Source organism: Vanessa atalanta, chromosome 20, assembly GCF_905147765.1.
Source record: "Vanessa atalanta chromosome 20, ilVanAtal1.2, whole genome shotgun sequence".
Lineage (NCBI taxonomy): Eukaryota > Metazoa > Arthropoda > Insecta > Lepidoptera > Nymphalidae > Vanessa > Vanessa atalanta.
The window spans coordinates 4,588,706-4,606,220 of record NC_061890.1 but is presented as its reverse complement, the minus strand read 5'-3'; the positions used below and the strand labels follow the sequence as shown (position 1 = coordinate 4,606,220).

Here is a 17,515-nt window from a genome sequence, read left to right as displayed (position 1 = left end):
TATATTGTCAAGCTTAAACATTTCTAAATAAATTAATATTTAAATAAAAATTAGTCATATTTTTTAATTATTTATGTACCTATGTTGCTCTTCATTTTATTAAAACTGAATTTTCTGTGAATTATCCAATAAAAAAAAACTGATAAAATGTAAATTGTTTTCTTTAAAAATTTACAATGAAATAAATATGTCACATTAAAATTATTTGTAGTATCAAATCAAATAATAAATAACTTTTTATAAAGACATGGTTTAAAAGCCATGATATGAGACAGTTTCTCGTCAGTCGTTTTGAAATATTTTTTATCATAAAGGAATTAAACTGAGGAAGTATTATTGCAGATAGCTATTTTTTTTCAAGTTCACACGTTCGCAATACAATTTGATTACATTACTCGCAATTGTATGCTATAGGGCTGTGATTACACTGATCAAAATAAACTCGTTACAAACATCAAATATATCATTTCACTCAACCTCTGTTTAAAATATAAGTATTCGTATAGCTATTTAACAAAGTATAATGAACCAATGTGTAAAGGAATCTCGTCAAACTGACCATGTTAAACCAAGTCTTCAAACGTTATTGGGCGATAGAAAAAGTCCCCATGCGTGATACATTTTGGATAACAGAAATAAAACTAAGAGGAAAATAGTTTCTATTTTTTATTTATAAGCTACAATTTATTCGATTTCATTTAATATTAAATTCCTTTTCAAAACAATGTGTTTAAATGTAACATGGAAGTAGGATTCGTTTAAATGATATAAGTAAGTCCTAAAGCTCCATTCACCCTGTGGAAAAATCATACGTAATGTAAGGGTTTTAATATAGTATTCGAAATCCTTTGGAGAGGTGCGTTCACTTTTGTTCCTTTAACGAAGTGGTTTTAAAAGTAACAAAAATTTAATATTCATAAGCCGGCCATAATTTTAAAAGCATTATAATGCTAAAATAATAATTACAAATATTTTTTTGACTAAACAAAGTAAGAAACTAGGATTTCCAAAATATATTATTCTATTTATTTTACATAAATCTAACATTTTAAATTACATTACAATTACATAATAAGTTTATCGCTTATGAAATTTAACAGAGTTTATTTAAGTATTACATTGATTTACCTCAGATTAGTAATAAAATATAGCCTTTTGTCGAAGGCAGTATTATAATAGTAAGGTTAGTTGATCACAAAAGGCGTTACGGTATTATCAAATGAGTATAGGAACTACAAAAAGCAATGCTATTCATAGCGATAATGTTGCTGGATTTCTTAAACGAACAAAACATAGAAAGTTTTTAAATCGATACAAAAAAAAATTTAGCAAAGTGTAACTTTTAAATGCCAGAAATTCAGTCTTAAAATGCCTTAATTTAGAGAAAGAAGTGTGACGGTAAAAGAAAATATTTGTTTTTTTTTTTTTAAACAATGAAACTAAGGTATAAAATTTAATCATTAATCCAGCAGCATTATTTATATATAATTATATTTAAAAAAATCAACCAATAGTATGTTTGGTACAAGTTTTCTAATAACTAAAAGATCTATCAGTCGTTATTTTTTGGCTTAAAATTAACAAAGGAAGAAACAAGAGTTTTAGTCGAGGGTCCTTATTCTAAGTAGCAAACATTTTCAACGACTGACAAACCGCAACCGCTTGCAATATATCAACACTTATTACGAAATATAATTTAGTGAATTTATTTCACCAGCTATAATAGCTTTATTAATTATAAAAAATTGATTGTATTAAAAATTCTTCTAGTTTACATGGCTACGCTATCCCAGTCTATAAATTGATCAATACTTCATAACGATTAGTAAGATCTTTGATTGTTTTGATTATGTTTACATCAAATAGTTTTATCCGTGATTTTCATAGTCTGGGACAACATATCTCTTACACATAAAAGTTGCAGCCTCTATCACAAACGCTTATCAAGAATCAACTAATAAAAGTCTCGTGACTGAAAACGTTCATTTGAAATTAAATTTATAAAACGACTTGAACAGACTTACATAGTTAGAGCGATTGTTACAAAGGTAATAAGGGACGTAATGACTTTTTATATTTATAGCGATAGTAACAAAGACCATCCAGAATATTTTGAATAGTGACAGATAAAATAGGGCGTCCATTTTTTTAATGTAATACATTCTTTAAGCACGATAGTCACGGAACGCCCTTCGACGATTACGACCCACATGGATCTTATTCAGGTGGGTATTTGTTCATTACAATGCAATAAAAATATAAAATATTCATAATGTTGACAAAACTAAAAATATTTTAAAATATTCAAATGCTAATTTACTCAACAGGCTCCGTAAATGTTCTTTTTAATAAGTAAGCAACACTTACAACCTCGTGTCTTTCACATAATTAAATTACTTTACTTACGAAATAGTTCTAAACTAGTGATAAATACGTAAACTATTCGAGAGTTTGTGTCTTGACCGTATTTGAGTAATAAAGTCCTTACATTTGTAACACAACTAAATAATACCTGAAAATCAAAAATTATAAATACAACATTAATTAATTATTTCGTTTTTAATCTGTGTATAATTATTATTAAAGATATCTAATACTAGAGTGCAGAAATGAAAGCAGATTTAAATTCATCAATATGTTATAAAAATACTTTGGGATATTTCATTAAATAAATGTTATTAGAATGCTTCAAAAAATTCTCAAAATGGTTCTACATCTAATATATATTATACACCTCAAGTTTATGAAACGATGATCAAATTCAGATTAATAAATTTCATTTGAATGATAGTTCTGAGTAATCTGACTTCGATCAGTGTTTGACACACTTGTGACAAGTGGTTTTTGTATGAAATTTATTTGTACCTTACTAAATGTCTAAATCACTTATTTATTATGAACTGTTCTCTAACAGGAACTTTTTCATAAGATAATAAAACAATACACATTGGACATTAAACCGATTTCAATGAAGCGTGTGAATTAGTATCCAAAAGTTACATTTTTAAATTATACTAGTTTCGATCTGTCATTATTAAATATAATTATTTTTTTTACAAATTACAAAAATTTAAATAAAAGGATATATATTAAATACTGATATATCATAAATTGTTTTACTTAAATCGTATCTTTGTGAAGTGTAACTTATTTTGAACAAATAGCTTTGACAATTTTAATGCTAAATTTGAACGCAAAATTAATATAATTTATGTGATACAGACGAACGACGCAGTGTGCTCTTATGCAGTACCAATAAACAGGGCAGAGTCAACTTGGTACACTTATTTCCTAGTGGCGATTATTATCATACTAATTTCATATTCATGGTCTTTATTTGGTAATATTTATCTATCATGAGATGGTATTGAATTATTTAAATTTCAAACATTGTAACTAATTACTTTGTAAATTATGTTAATGTTTAAATATGTATGTTAAAATATATATATTATTTGTGTAGTGTGTCATAAATGAACATTGACCAACTGTTATAGAATTGACTTTGTATATTTTTTATTCGATTTTTTTTTTAAATAATCAAGCTAACATTATCATTGATGATTCTATAATGTTTATTATTTCATAAATGTCTTTGTAAGTTTAGTGTAATATGAGTTTTAATACAAAACAGATTGATTTACATCCCAAACTACAAAATTAATTATGATAATGAAATAAAACTTTTCAAATAACAAAAATAAATGAGCTATAACATCTTTTTAATTGTTATAAGTATAATAATTAAACTAACAATATTTATCAGTGACAAAAAAGAACACATTTTGATTGAGCAGTTGACTCTGCCTTACAAAGCAGGCACAATTGGCTAAAAAATATTATTAACTACATATGTAGCATTTATGTGGAAAATACTGATGATCAATACACATCATGCGAATCGAACGTTACATATCTTGTATATTATTTTAAGGACACAATATTAAAGTATATAATGACAAAATTATTACACCATGTATATATAAATACGATATACACATTTTGAGTTGGCAAAAGGTGGTTTTGGCGCGCACGAGGCAACTACGCCATTTAGATAACTTGTGTTAGGCCACTCATCTCACTACTTAACAATATAGCAGTATGCAATCTCAAACAAAACTTCTTTAACAAACTTTATATTATCTAAGTTAAATCAATAAATATTTGTTTTAAGTCCAACTGAGGCTTCTTGATACAGTCCTGAAAAAAAAAAAACAATCAACAAAATTTATTATTTTGTTATATAATAATTTATAAATGATTTATCATGTCATACACTAAGTGAGAAATATAATACAACAAAACTCAAACAATAACAAGTAAAAGTACAGTAAGTAACAAGTAACAGTCTATATGTCCCACTGCTCAGCTAAGATCTCCACTCCTGAGGTTTGGGGAGTTTTAGAGCTGATTCCAGTGCACTGCTTAATTTTTTTTATTCCACACATGCCTCAAAATGTTCTCCTTCACCGCCGAGCACAGGTAAAATATAAATACAACAAATAATCCCTGGAACAATATGGTTGGAACAACTTCTAATTTAGATCCTTACATTGGTCTAAACACTGGGCCATCTAGGCTCTTCCTCTAACATATAATAAATTTTAATAAAAACAGCCATAATCAAAGTCCGTGAGTTCTTAACAAACATTTAAATAATAGGCAACATTCAAAATAATGTAGCCAGCAAATGTGTAGTTCAAAAGAATGTAGTAGTATTTTAATATTTGTAAGGGATATTTTTCAAACCAACATCATAAGTCATACAACTAACAAAAATCAATACTATATGTGTTGACATATCTCATAAATTATAGAAGTGTCATCAACGTAGGCGCTACAAGCGCTCCCTTACCCAGGTCAAAGAGCCAGCCAGGGGTGGTGTCGCAGCGACTCCTTGGAGCGGTCGCCGTAGTCGTAGGTGAGCTCGTCGCCCGGCGCGATGTCGTGCGCCGCGAGCAACACGAGGCGCGGCCCGTCCACCCAGAGTGCCTTGGTCAGCAGGTTGCCATTCCGGGAGTGATTCACTAGCCGACCCAGTCGACCCGTTTCGGCCGTCGCGTCGATACTGCGAAGTCAAATTACATTTTAGGTTTCATTATTTTTTATTAAAATTAATAATCAATTTGCAGAATAATAACGTTCAGCAAGGACAATAGTAAACGCTCCACATAGAATACAATTTTAAAATTATATAAGTGCGTACTAGTAATTATTATTGTGTTAAAAATACATATATATGTGTAATTCATTTGTGATAACGTTATCCAAACGGATTACCCGAAGACGAAGACAAAAAAGGACATTCAAATAAAAAATATGACGTGATGAAGACTTACCAAAATCATAAATGATAATAAAATCGCTAAACCTGTGAGCTAATGACGTGAAAACGAACAATTGAACCATGTGTAAAGGCGAGGTGAGGTGAAGGAATCAAATTAAATGTTAAAATTGGTGTTGTTATAAAGGTGATAATAAATGTGAGGGTGGCTCGAACAGAACTTTGAATAAACTACCCAACGAATGTTCAAGAGCTAGAGGATTCAGTTGATTAATTTCACGATACCTCATATCGACCTATTGGACTAGGGGTCTCAAGTACTGCGTGTATTCATCAGGACAAGAGTTCGATCCCGAGTGGAACACATACAGTTTAAAATTTTATAATTTCATTTTATGACATAGGCCTTCTTAATATTTTATTCACATTTATTATTATTATTGTTATAATTTTTTTTTTTTTTTATTTAATTTAAAAAAAAGAAGACTTTTTTTTTTAAAGATTTGTATGACTGGGTCCCATTTGTGGTCCCTTAGATTTGTATTGATTAATTTTGTTGAGTTTATTACTTAATTTTTGAATTTTATATAATTTTTTTAGGACTTTAGTCACGATTAATTATATATGTTTTTTTATTTTACAATTATAAATAGGTTAAATGGCAATGTTATTATTTGTGTTCTGAAATAATTTGATCGTAGACGAATTCCATTATGATTATTGTGTATATATTTTTAAAACATGAGTTCCCCCTTTCTAAGGTTAACGTGTCCTCATTGCCCCAGCTCGGCGCGAACTTTTAATTCTCATGGGCTTAAAATACATATTGGGCACAAACATAAGGATGTGGCTCGTTTCCCTGCCGGCTCCGCTCTCGCGCGGCAGTCACTTCAACCCGACGAAAACAGTATAAGTGCACCATCTCTAGGTTCACAGACTCCTATTAATGTCCTTGATAGTCTAGCGACACTCAGGAGATCTGTAAGGGTGCTAAAGCATATTCCTAAGGGAGTGAGGAACCTAGCAGCCGGTAGATTGTGCGACATTGTAAGAAGGTGTATTGAGACAAATGGAACAACAGATTGGTGTACACTGCTTACATTTTCTTATACTGCGCTTAAATTACCACTTCTGCACGGCTCGGGTAACCTTACGTCCAAAGTGAAGGCCAACATAACATCCCGTGGCGCACCCGATTATGTCGATGGAGATGTGTCCTATAGAGCGTCTTCAGTCCAAAAGGCGATCGAGTCAAAAGTGTTTGAGGGTGACTTGAGAGGGGCAGTGCGCTTGTTAATGTCTGATGATACAATTGCACCGCCTGGTCCCGAAACTCTAGCTTCCTTGACGTCCAAACATCCCTCCCCATCGCGTCCAGTAGCTTTTCCTCTGGCGCCGGATCGATCCATTCAAATCTTAAAAGTCAAAAAGGAAGACGTAGTCCAGGCTCTGGGCAGTTTTCATAATGGTTCAGCGGGCGGTTTGGATGGTATTCGTCCAGTTCATTTAAAAGAACTGATCACGAATTCTGCAGGGGACAACGGGCAACGTTTGCTTGAATCTTTGGTTGATTTGTGTAACTTCCTTCTTAGTGGGAAATTAAATCCGGAAATTTGTCCATATATGTACGGGGCGAGTCTGTGCGCGCTATCAAAAAAAGATGGGGGCATTAGACCAATTGCAGTGGGGAGCATCTTCCGTCGTTTAGTGGCAAAGCTAGGGTGTCGCGCTATTAGAGAGGATATGGCCAAATACCTTCAGCCACACCAGTTGGGGTTCGGAACCCAAATGGGATGTGAGGGAGCAATACACGCAACACGTGCATTTGTAACAGAGCCAGGGAACGCAGATTGTGTAGTGATAAAATTAGATCTTAAGAACGCGTTCAACTCAGTGGAAAGGGACGTACTCCTGAATGAAGTCAGTAGAAATATTCCTTCTCTTTATCCATTTCTTCAACAGGTTTATCAGTTCCCTTCTAAGCTCTTCTACGAGAATTCCCTTATACTCTCCCAAGTTGGTGCACAGCAGGGGGATCCGCTTGGACCACTTATTTTCAGCCTGGCAATCCACAAGGCAATCTTGTCTTTAAAATCTCCGCTTAATATATGGTACCTAGATGATGGTACTATTGGGGGAAAGCCAGAAGACGTGAGGCAAGATATCCTTACTTTGATTCCCCTCTTTAAAGACTTAGGGTTGGAGATTAACTCAGATAAGTGCGAGTTTTTTCAATGTGGAGCCAGCCCGTTTAATAAATTCTCTCTTTTCTCTTCCATTCTACCTGGCCTAAAGGAGCTGTCTCGTGATACCTTTAATCTTCTGGGTTCACCTATTTTTCCGGAAGCAGTTCCCGAGGCTATTGAAGTCGGGAGACGTCTTCTTTTACTTGCTCAGAACCGTCTCACTAAGATCTCTGCGCATGTAGCCTTGGTTCTGCTGAGAATGTGTTTTGCGGTACCACAGATTACCTATCTTTTAAGGACGTCTCCTGTCTGGTTGTTCCCTCAAGATATATCTTCCTTTGACAGCTCCTTAAAGTGTACGGTGGAAAACATCTTGAATGTGTCTTTGAATGATACCCAGTGGAGCCAAGCCTCTTTGCCTGTACGGTTTGGGGGTCTAGGTGTGCGACGAGTGAGGGATGTGTGTCTGCCTGCCTTTCTCGCATCGGCGCATGGGGCTGTTAGTCTGGTCTCTAAAATTTTATCGTACGATGGAGGCAGGACTATCATACCTTTTGCTGCTGAGGGAGTAGCGGAGTGGGAGACGCTCTTCCCGAATGCACCTCTTCCTGAATTTCCAGAAAGGCAGCGTGCTTGGGACGATATGGGGTACAAGTCTGAGCTCGGCCGACTTGTCAGTGCTGCTAGTGGAGTGGATCTGGCCAGACTCAGAGCGGTGTCGAGGGCGGAGTCTGGAGCTTGGTTGCAGGCTTTGCCTTCACCTAACTTTGGGACTCTTCTCGACAGTGACTCTTTGCGTGTGGCTGTGGCTCTCCGCCTGGGCTGCGATGTTTGTCAACCACACCGATGCATCTGCGGGTCCATGGTGGGTGCCAACGGGCATCACGCATTGAGTTGCGGACGATGCTCGGGGAGATTTCCCCGACACCACGCTCTCAACGACATTGTCCGGAGAGCCTTGGTTTCGGCGAATGTCCCATGCGTCCTGGAACCACCGGGTCTCTGTCGCTCCGATGGCAAGAGACCAGATGGTTTGACACTGGTCCCATGGCAAAGGGGGAGGAGTTTGTTGTGGGATGCTACCTGTGTCAATACCTTTGCAGTATCACACCTAGCTCATACAACACGGACGGCTGGGGCGGCTGCTGAGAGTGCGGCAGCGAAAAAGCGGGAGAAATATGCCCCCTTGTGTAAAAGATTTTTATTTGTGCCACTAGCGTTCGAGACCTCAGGATGTTGGGGGTCGGATGCCCTTGCTTTAATCAGGGAGATTGGCTATCGCCTTGGAGAGAGGGGATTTGACAGTCGCTCCGGGTCCTACCTGGCGCAGAGGTTGTCCATTGCCGTACAGCGTGGAAATGCAGCCTGCATTATGGGCAGCTTTGCGTCGGGTGGGAACCAGGAGAGACTATTTTAAATATGATTTTGTATAACAATTTTATATTATATTCATTTGATTTGATTTGATTACAAACATTATGTACTAATTAATAAGGTATATGAATTGTGAAATATAAAAGTGTAACTATATATACATAATAAATATAATATATACATTTGCAGAATAATCAACTTAAAATGCAAAACTTATGTTCTGCATATTTTTTTTGAAACTGCAGTCCAACAATAAAATAGACATAAAAAGCACTACTAAATACATTACAAATCTTTATTACAACACATAAACAAAACCTTGTAGTTACAATGAGACTATTACCTGAGATGTAATATGAAATTCGATTAATAAATCTTGTTTGTATAAAGGCCCTGATACGGTGTACTTTTAAAAATTTTAATTAATAGGACTTAAAGTTTACAGGACAATAATATTCATTGATGTCCACACTGGTTACATAAATATGCATACTATACGTAATTATTGCATGTTCATACATTTTTATAGGGATATATTCCGAACCAGTGGTAGCTTTATATTAAAACCTTGTATAATGCTTGTAAGAGCTACTTCAATGAAGTATTTTTTTACTTGATTATGTTTAAATAAAAACTAATCTAATCAATCTCACATGAAATCGAACTCACCAATACTGCTGATCTTGAAGTCGAAAATAATACATATAGCAGCCGGCACTTGGATCCAGAGCATACTTGCGTTCTCTCTCACGAGCCTCTGCAACTCCCACTAACTCTCCAGAGTATTCCACCACAAACTGACCGCGTCCGAACGAACGAGTTGCGATCACGCCGCGACCTTTACCGTCGAAAGACGCAACCTGAGAAACAATTGAATTCTTAATAATTGTTATATAATACAATATTTTGTACTTAAAACCTTGTTTTATAATGCTAAGCAAATGTCTAGTTCCTAAATATTGAACAATTTTGAAATGAAGAACTAACGAAAATCATCAGTTTAATATGTGAATGTGTTGTACAAGGAGGGGAAAGATCTTTTTCATAGATATATAAAAAAGGATAGATTTCAACAAGAATTTCTACCATATGCCATACATACTAAGTAATATTATATAAAATTTTGTAATTATATATTAAAACATATTAATAGACAATAGACCTCAACAGTATATCCTGCTTAAATCAATTACTATCATTTATTAGTTTTCATAAAAAAATTATAAAATAAATAACTGAATTAAATTTTTATGTGCTAAAATATTTTGTATTCTTTTTTAATTATGTTTTTATGTATCATAATGATTTTGTTCTACATAACTAAACATACATTTTGGTAAAAAAAGGTCTGTTTACCTTCTAACATATCTAATTGTAGGAAAACTACATTATTAATCTCTCATTGTAATACAAAAACAAAAGAAGAGTTATTATCTTAAATTATACTAGATACCAAACATAACAATGTTGCCTGAACATTGTTTTTTTTATTTTTAAACCTTGAATCTTATCTGTTGTCTTGAATGTTGCACTTGAAGGAGCTATTAAAAGATTGGAATTTTGCTTACATTCATTAATCTACCATTATGCAATGTAATTAATAAAACACTATCTAAAAAACTTCATTAAAGAATATGTACATAACACATCTAAACTAATTTATTTTTTATAATATGTACATATAATATTAATTAATAATTTCTTTCTTTCTTAATTATTAATTCTATTTTATTTATAGATTTCAAGTTGAGAATGTTTTGGCATCATAATTTACTTTAAAGCAGTATTAAAATACTGAACAACAAAAGAATAATTTTACCTGAAGTCCATCTTCCCTTTGCTCTCTTATTGCTCTCTCCAAATCTCTCATTTTTTCGGCCATTACACATTTCGATGTTTTCCTCACACTCCTTCTTACAGGAAAGTACTCTGTGAGTTTGTGATTTGTATTTCCATTTGATTTATGATCAGTTTTTATATTTTTTTCTAATTGAGGTGAAGGAGGAAGTTGTTCTACTTTAGGACTTTTAAGCTCTTCTTTGAAATATTCTGTGAGTTTGTGACTCTCAGCAGAGCGAGCAGCAGCTCTAGCCGCCCTTGATCGTGCTGAATTGCCATTTGTCATGTTTGTAATACCATTGGAAGCCTTTAATGGTTTTGATTTTAAGTCCGTCTTCTTTATGAGAGGTTCAGAGTTTAATTCTTCATTTTCAGTCTTTAGAGGTGCAGTTACAATAATCCTGCATAATTTTTTTTATTAATTATTATTTTTGACATTTTAACTTTAAATTAAATTAAATTATTATTATTATAAATTTAATTTTTTTTTTAAATAAATTACCTGCGTTTTCTATAATTCTTTGCTGGTTTAACTTGTTTCTCTTCACACAATTCAATCCTGTGAGGTGTTTTTACACCTTCTTGGGAGGCCATTAAGCTATTAACTGAAATAATAGATTTATAAACATTTAATAAATCATTTTCATATATGAAAGTTTATGTATGCTTGACTAATAATTATCTTGATATATTAATGTGTTTAAAATACACAACTATCTCATTTTAAAGATAAGAAGATTTTTATACTAAGTACCCAATAACTGTTAACCTTGCGATAAGGCACATAGCTATATTTATTTAAAAAAAAATTAAAAAAAAAACATGGATCATATTTTTGTATGTGCATTTTAATTAAGTCATTACTAAACTACCTACCTAAATGATTAAGATTTGAAAACAGGTTTTATTAATAATCTAAAATCATTAAATTACATCTGTGTGATCCCTATTTAACCATCAAACTGAATTTTTAAAATATTTGGTAGGTAATCAAATTCTGAAAATAAATTTTAAATATAAGTTACGATGTATGATCTCGCATATCATTTTATTTTATAAGAGGGTAGAGTACGCATTGTATTAAATTTCTTTAATACCGGAAACGCATGGCAAAGTATGGTGATTGAAGAAATACAGCGGTCACCACTAATATAAAAAAATTAAGTCCCACTTAACCGAAACGGTAACAAAGAATTAGATTAAGCATATCATGGCAGCATGCAATGTTTATTTATGTAAATAGATTATACTAACCTCGAACCATTTCCACTTGAACTTGAAAATCACTGTTTCATAATCCAAAAACACCATCGAAAGTATACTTAACTTAACCCCATACAAACAAAACTAGACAGATCATATAGATTCGAATTACAAATGTTTTGTAATAGACCTTGTCATATTAGATGAATTTATGTTAAACATCTAAAAATATGTTATTTAATAATGACACGTAACCAAAAAATTTGTATAATTAAGATAGGATTATTTGGCGCATTTTATACATTATTCACTCACTAAAATTAGTTAAAATCGGTAAAACATTGCTTTCTATTGTCAAAATTGATACTTCTTTTTAGAAAATGGACGCTTTAGCTCACAGAGTGTATAAAAGTTCTAAATTAAACTTACTTTTATGTCTCTGGCCAAACAGATTAACAATAATTATATAAAACACTATACGTACACGTAAAGCAGTCTACAGATAAGTGACCCTCGCATAGCCAAGTCAAAGCAAAATCATACTAACATAACGGGATACGAGCAAATAGTATATTATATTCAAATGATTTGTAACCAGAACATCAGTCTGTATTTATGTATGTATTTTTGCTTCTGAAAGTGACAACAATAACATTTTTAGTTATATTTACTAAAAATATAATATTATTTTATAAAAGTAATAAGTATATTTGGAATCGCATTTTGTAACTTGTTATAAAGTACATGCTTTAAAAATATTTTTTTAGCGATTATAATTATATAATGATTTATTGATACTCTTCTATTTGGCACTATGCCACTACTAATAGTCACTAATTCACTACTTAAGTCAATAGTCATCAAGTATTCACTTTGCACTCGCCATAGACTAATCCACTTCCTAGCCCGTGCACTTAAAACTTAATGGTTTTGTACTCTGTAATGCACTCGCGCACATGTGAAAGCGCGTTAGCGTGGTTATATTTGACATTTGTTCAAATTCAATGTTCGCGCCATCCGTGTCCGATTATCTGTCGAGTGTCGACTGTCAAAAATATATAAAAACTTTGAAAAGCTTTTTTGTTTATTGGTTCAATATTTAAAATATCAAATTATGAATAAAAGAAAAGTAGCGTATGTTTGGGAACAAGATTTAATAGAATTCAGCGATCGGTTACCGGCTGTACTCGGTCGAGTTAGTAGTATTTTTTTCTTTTACTGTTATCTTATGCTCAATGTTTTGATACTAACTTTTAAAATTAATATTTCCTGAAATATTGTATTACAGGCTTCCATGGTTCACAGTCTTATAACGGCATATGGTCTTTTAGACCACGTAAAAGTAATTCGATCTCAGTCGGCTAGTTACTCTGAATTGAAACTTTTTCATTCTGACTTATATTTGGATCATTTGAAAAGTTTTACTCATATAGAAGACGACTACGTAGCTACCGCTAAAGATGAAAAATTTGGTTTAGGTATATATATTTTATTAATTTACTAAAATATTCTCATAAGAAAGTTTTAATGATGATGAAAATGAATAAATAATGTGATAATTTTTTTCAGGATATGACTGTCCTCCCGTGTCTGATATGTATAACATTGTTTCCACAATAGCAGGAGGTTCGCTAACAGCTGCAAAATGTCTTGTAATGAATATGGCAGATGTAGCTATGAACTGGTGTGGAGGATGGCATCATGCTCAAAAGTACCTAATTCAAAATCTATAAGTAATTTGAATAGAATTGAAATTAGTTAATTATAATCAAGTAATAGACAAATGTTTCAGATATGGGGCAGAAGGGTTTTGTTATGTAAATGATATAGTTATCGCTATTGAAAAACTGAGGACAAAATTTTCAAAAATACTTTATATAGATTTGGATGTTCATCATGGTAAATAGTTTAATTTGCATATAATAAATATAAATAATATACATAATTCAAAGATCTTCTTATTAGGAAATGGAGTTCAAGATGCTTACAATTTAAGTAAATCTGTATTTACTTTGTCATTCCACAAATATGAACCAGGATTTTATCCTGGTAGTGGCAATATTGAAGACATAGGGAGATTAAATGGCAAAGGTTATACTTGTAATATTCCACTCCATGCCTTATACTCTGATGATACATTTGTGAATGCCTTTGATAGGTAAGCTTTAAATGATAGCATATATTTGGAATTAAAAAAATATATGAGTAGTTTTTACGTGTTTTGTTCTTTCAGTGTATTCACAATGGTATATTCATGTTTTCTGCCTGATGCTATAGTAATTCAATGTGGTGCTGATGCCCTTGCTAGGGATCCGCATGGAGGTGCAGGTCTCACTTTGAATGGATACTGTTTATGTATTAAAAAAGTTCTTAATGAAATGAAACCTACACTGCTTTTAGGGGGAGGTAAATACTTAAAATATTTAATATACATTTGTAGGACTAGTACCAAATTAATTTGTATGATTGATTTATTTTTTTCAGGTGGTTATAACCATGCTAATGCAGCTAGATTGTGGACTTCAATCACTGCGCTAGTCGTAGAAGTAAAATTAGATGATAATATCCCAGAACATAGTTTTTGGACAAAATATGGTAGTGATTATACTTTAAATATACGGCCATTATTGACTAAAGATCTAAATTCAAAAAATTATATTGATGAATGTATCACTACTATAAAAGGTATAAATTTTTGATTTCCATTTTTAATTAGAATACTTTTTGATAACTTACAAAATATTGTTCTTTAAATGCACAAGATCATATATTAAAAATAGTAACTTTATTCTAATCAGTAAAAGAGTTTGAAAAGAAAACACATATATAATTTAATTTTGAAAGTTTTCTACAAATATTCATAATATTTAATAAAGAGTATAAAATTGCTAAAATGTTGTTTGGTATAAATATCATGAAAAAATTAACTTTCTGTGCTTGTTTTTGCTTAAATTTTATTCATATTAAGTCAAATTAAGCCATAATATTGATATTAGTAGGCAGTAAGTTAATAGTGAGATATTTATGTTGCAGGAACTTTATATCGGTATTTAAGTCATAATGAAGATGAAAACAAAGAGCCCATTACAAAACGAAGAAAAACAGAATTAGATGATAATTCACATGAAGCAAAAAGAGATTCTATATTAACAAAAGAATTAGTTTTAAAAAATGTTCTAAATGAAAAAGCTTCTATTATAATGAATTGTGATAATAAATTAACAAATTCCATTGATGTGTACGACTTCATTGATTAAAAGATTGAAGTAATAGGGAAATATTGGAAGATAGGCTAAAAATATAAATTATAAAATGATAAATGAAAAAATATATATATTTAAAATTCTCTTACTGAATACTCAGCAACCTATAACTGATACATAGATTTGAATGAGAAAAATTGTAATCTGGAAAGAAATATAGATAACCCATTTGCATGTTATATTAAATAACAATCTTAAAGTTGTTAAAATAAACCTTATTGAAAATTGATATATAAATCATATGACCATTTCAACAAGTGCACACTAGTAAAACACTAACAAACAATATTAAACGCACTTCAAAGACCATTTGCATAATAAAATAATCTATAATACAGTTTTTAAATGCTTTTTTAAAAGAAACATTCTAATTATATACCTGGAACAGTAAAAATATAGACAAGGTCAATGACTGGAAAATGTTAATGAATGAACTCAAGTTTTTTTGTCAAAAAAAAAAATAACTAAAGTTCAAGCTGTATGATTATTTTTATTGGCTTTTTAACTTTCACTTATTTATTAATTTATAGAAATATTACACATTGAACAATATAAAAACATCTTAGATGTTCAATATCAAATGAAATAAATAGGAATGAGGGACATTAAATTTAGATACTACATAATTTAGAAATAACTAAACCTTCAAGTGTCACTATGATCATATATTTTCTAATTTAAAGTTTAGCCAATTTTTTTGTTTTTTAAACAGGTAAATAAAAATTAAATAAATATCAAGCAAATAAAACTAAAATGTTTTTCATTTTAATTGAATCTTATAAATTAGAATTCTGTCCAATAATTCTGATAAGCATATCTATAGACAGTAATTGGCAAAAAATTCTTTGTTCATATTATTGGTGCTTAAATTTTGCAAGCAATGTGTGTCGATCTTAAAAGTATATCTTGTAGCATAACATATTTTGAAATTACAGCATTCTTATTATTATTATTTTTCTAATTTAATTAGAGAACTTGTATTGGAAGAAAACAGTGATTGTTATATTTTTTAATTTGGTACTGAAATCAACATCCATCTTATATATAATTGATTGATTGATAAAAAGCAGCCCTTATTCTATTATTGACATTTATTAATCATGTAATAAAATGGTATGGTAAAATGCATGTATTGTCACAAATAGCCAAACTCAGCAATAGAAGACACCATAACAAGTACTCCAGTTATATTAGATGTATAAGTGCTGTAAATTCAATGAAATGACATTTAATCAGTAGGCCGCTTTTCACTATGCTTTTTAGTAAATTCTTCTGCATTCTTTGTAAACTTTTTTCTATCTTTGAGAAATTCCTCAGCAAGCTCAGCACGCAGGGGATGTTCGGGCTCAGGGTCATTAACAAGAGCAACTAGAGCTTGAATTACTAAAAACAAAACAATAAAAATAACATTTATTACAATAAAATACATTATAATCCTAAAATCAATCTTACCTTGATCAGTCTTTGTGGCAGGCTTCCAATTCTCAGCACTGATAATGGGAAGACAAACCTGGCCTTTCTCATCAATATTTGGGTGATAGATTTTTGTCTTAAAACTTATTTTAGGAGGTTTGAATGGATATTCAGCAGGAAAGTTAATTTCAATACGAAATGCACCTTTGTTGTAGGGAGGGTTGTCCTAAAATATTAATTATTATTAATATATTGGATTAGATTATAGAATATTTATCTCATAAATATAATGTGGAAACTCACTGGAACAATTAATCCCTGCCATGTTAGGATATTTGACTCATCAACTTGGATGTCTCTAAATGATTTCAGTCCTGACTGTCTTATATCATTTAGTTCCTGAAAGTTAAGTGTGTCGTCAAATAATTTAGTCCTACTTACGAAAACTCCAAAATGTTACTAGAAGTTTGTAGAAGTATTGTAATATCTTTTGTAATACATACTTTTTTTTAGTTTTACTATCGGAATATTTTCGATTACCTATCAAGATAAGTACTATAACATATATTTAGCAGTAATACCTTTTGTAGTCTTCGGGTTGCAGCCATTGTATTTAATTGAGTTAACCGATTTCAATAATATTATACTAAATATATTAAATCTTTTAAATTAACGCAGCTTTAAGTAGATATCCGCATAAACAACATAGTTCGTAACACCGAAAATATGACTCATTAAAATGTCAGTGATATGTTCACCTCCGTCCCGCTGCAAATTCGATGGCCGCCATCATTAAATCCGTTTCGTTATAAGCATTAACTCAGATTGATGACAAATTATTATTAAAACATTTTAGTATGATTTTTTAAACACGTAAAATATACATTTAAGATGGAAATTTACCAATGCGATCAATACAAGCTATAAAACATGTATTATATATATATATATAT

General features: G+C 31.4%; 3 protein-coding genes across 3 annotated transcripts; 1 reads left to right on the top strand and 2 right to left on the bottom strand.

Moving 5' to 3' along the window:
- Positions 1–671: 671 nt before the first annotated feature.
- LOC125071768 (histone-lysine N-methyltransferase PR-Set7) lies at positions 672–12,284 on the bottom strand. The gene is made up of 6 exons (XM_047682131.1): positions 11,938–12,284; positions 11,186–11,288; positions 10,664–11,084; positions 9,514–9,704; positions 4,856–5,068; positions 672–4,200 (listed from the first exon to the last, which is right to left on the bottom strand). The coding sequence occupies exons 1-5, from the start codon at positions 11,945–11,947 to the stop codon at positions 4,861–4,863; spliced, it is 933 nt and encodes a 310-aa protein (XP_047538087.1). The 5' UTR covers positions 11,948–12,284; the 3' UTR covers positions 672–4,200; positions 4,856–4,860.
- Positions 12,285–12,715: 431 nt separating this feature from the next.
- On the top strand, positions 12,716–15,269 carry LOC125072156 (histone deacetylase 8-like). The gene is made up of 8 exons (XM_047682693.1): positions 12,716–13,081; positions 13,175–13,364; positions 13,456–13,597; positions 13,679–13,785; positions 13,852–14,044; positions 14,120–14,292; positions 14,371–14,571; positions 14,920–15,269. Exons 1-8 carry the CDS (start codon positions 13,001–13,003, stop codon positions 15,141–15,143), a joined length of 1,311 nt encoding a protein of 436 aa, XP_047538649.1. The 5' UTR covers positions 12,716–13,000; the 3' UTR covers positions 15,144–15,269.
- Positions 15,200–17,343, bottom strand: LOC125072158 (ubiquitin-conjugating enzyme E2 L3). The gene is made up of 4 exons (XM_047682694.1): positions 17,144–17,343; positions 16,866–16,961; positions 16,602–16,788; positions 15,200–16,532 (listed from the first exon to the last, which is right to left on the bottom strand). The coding sequence occupies exons 1-4, from the start codon at positions 17,168–17,170 to the stop codon at positions 16,378–16,380; spliced, it is 465 nt and encodes a 154-aa protein (XP_047538650.1). The 5' UTR covers positions 17,171–17,343; the 3' UTR covers positions 15,200–16,377.
- Positions 17,344–17,515: the final 172 nt, after the last annotated feature.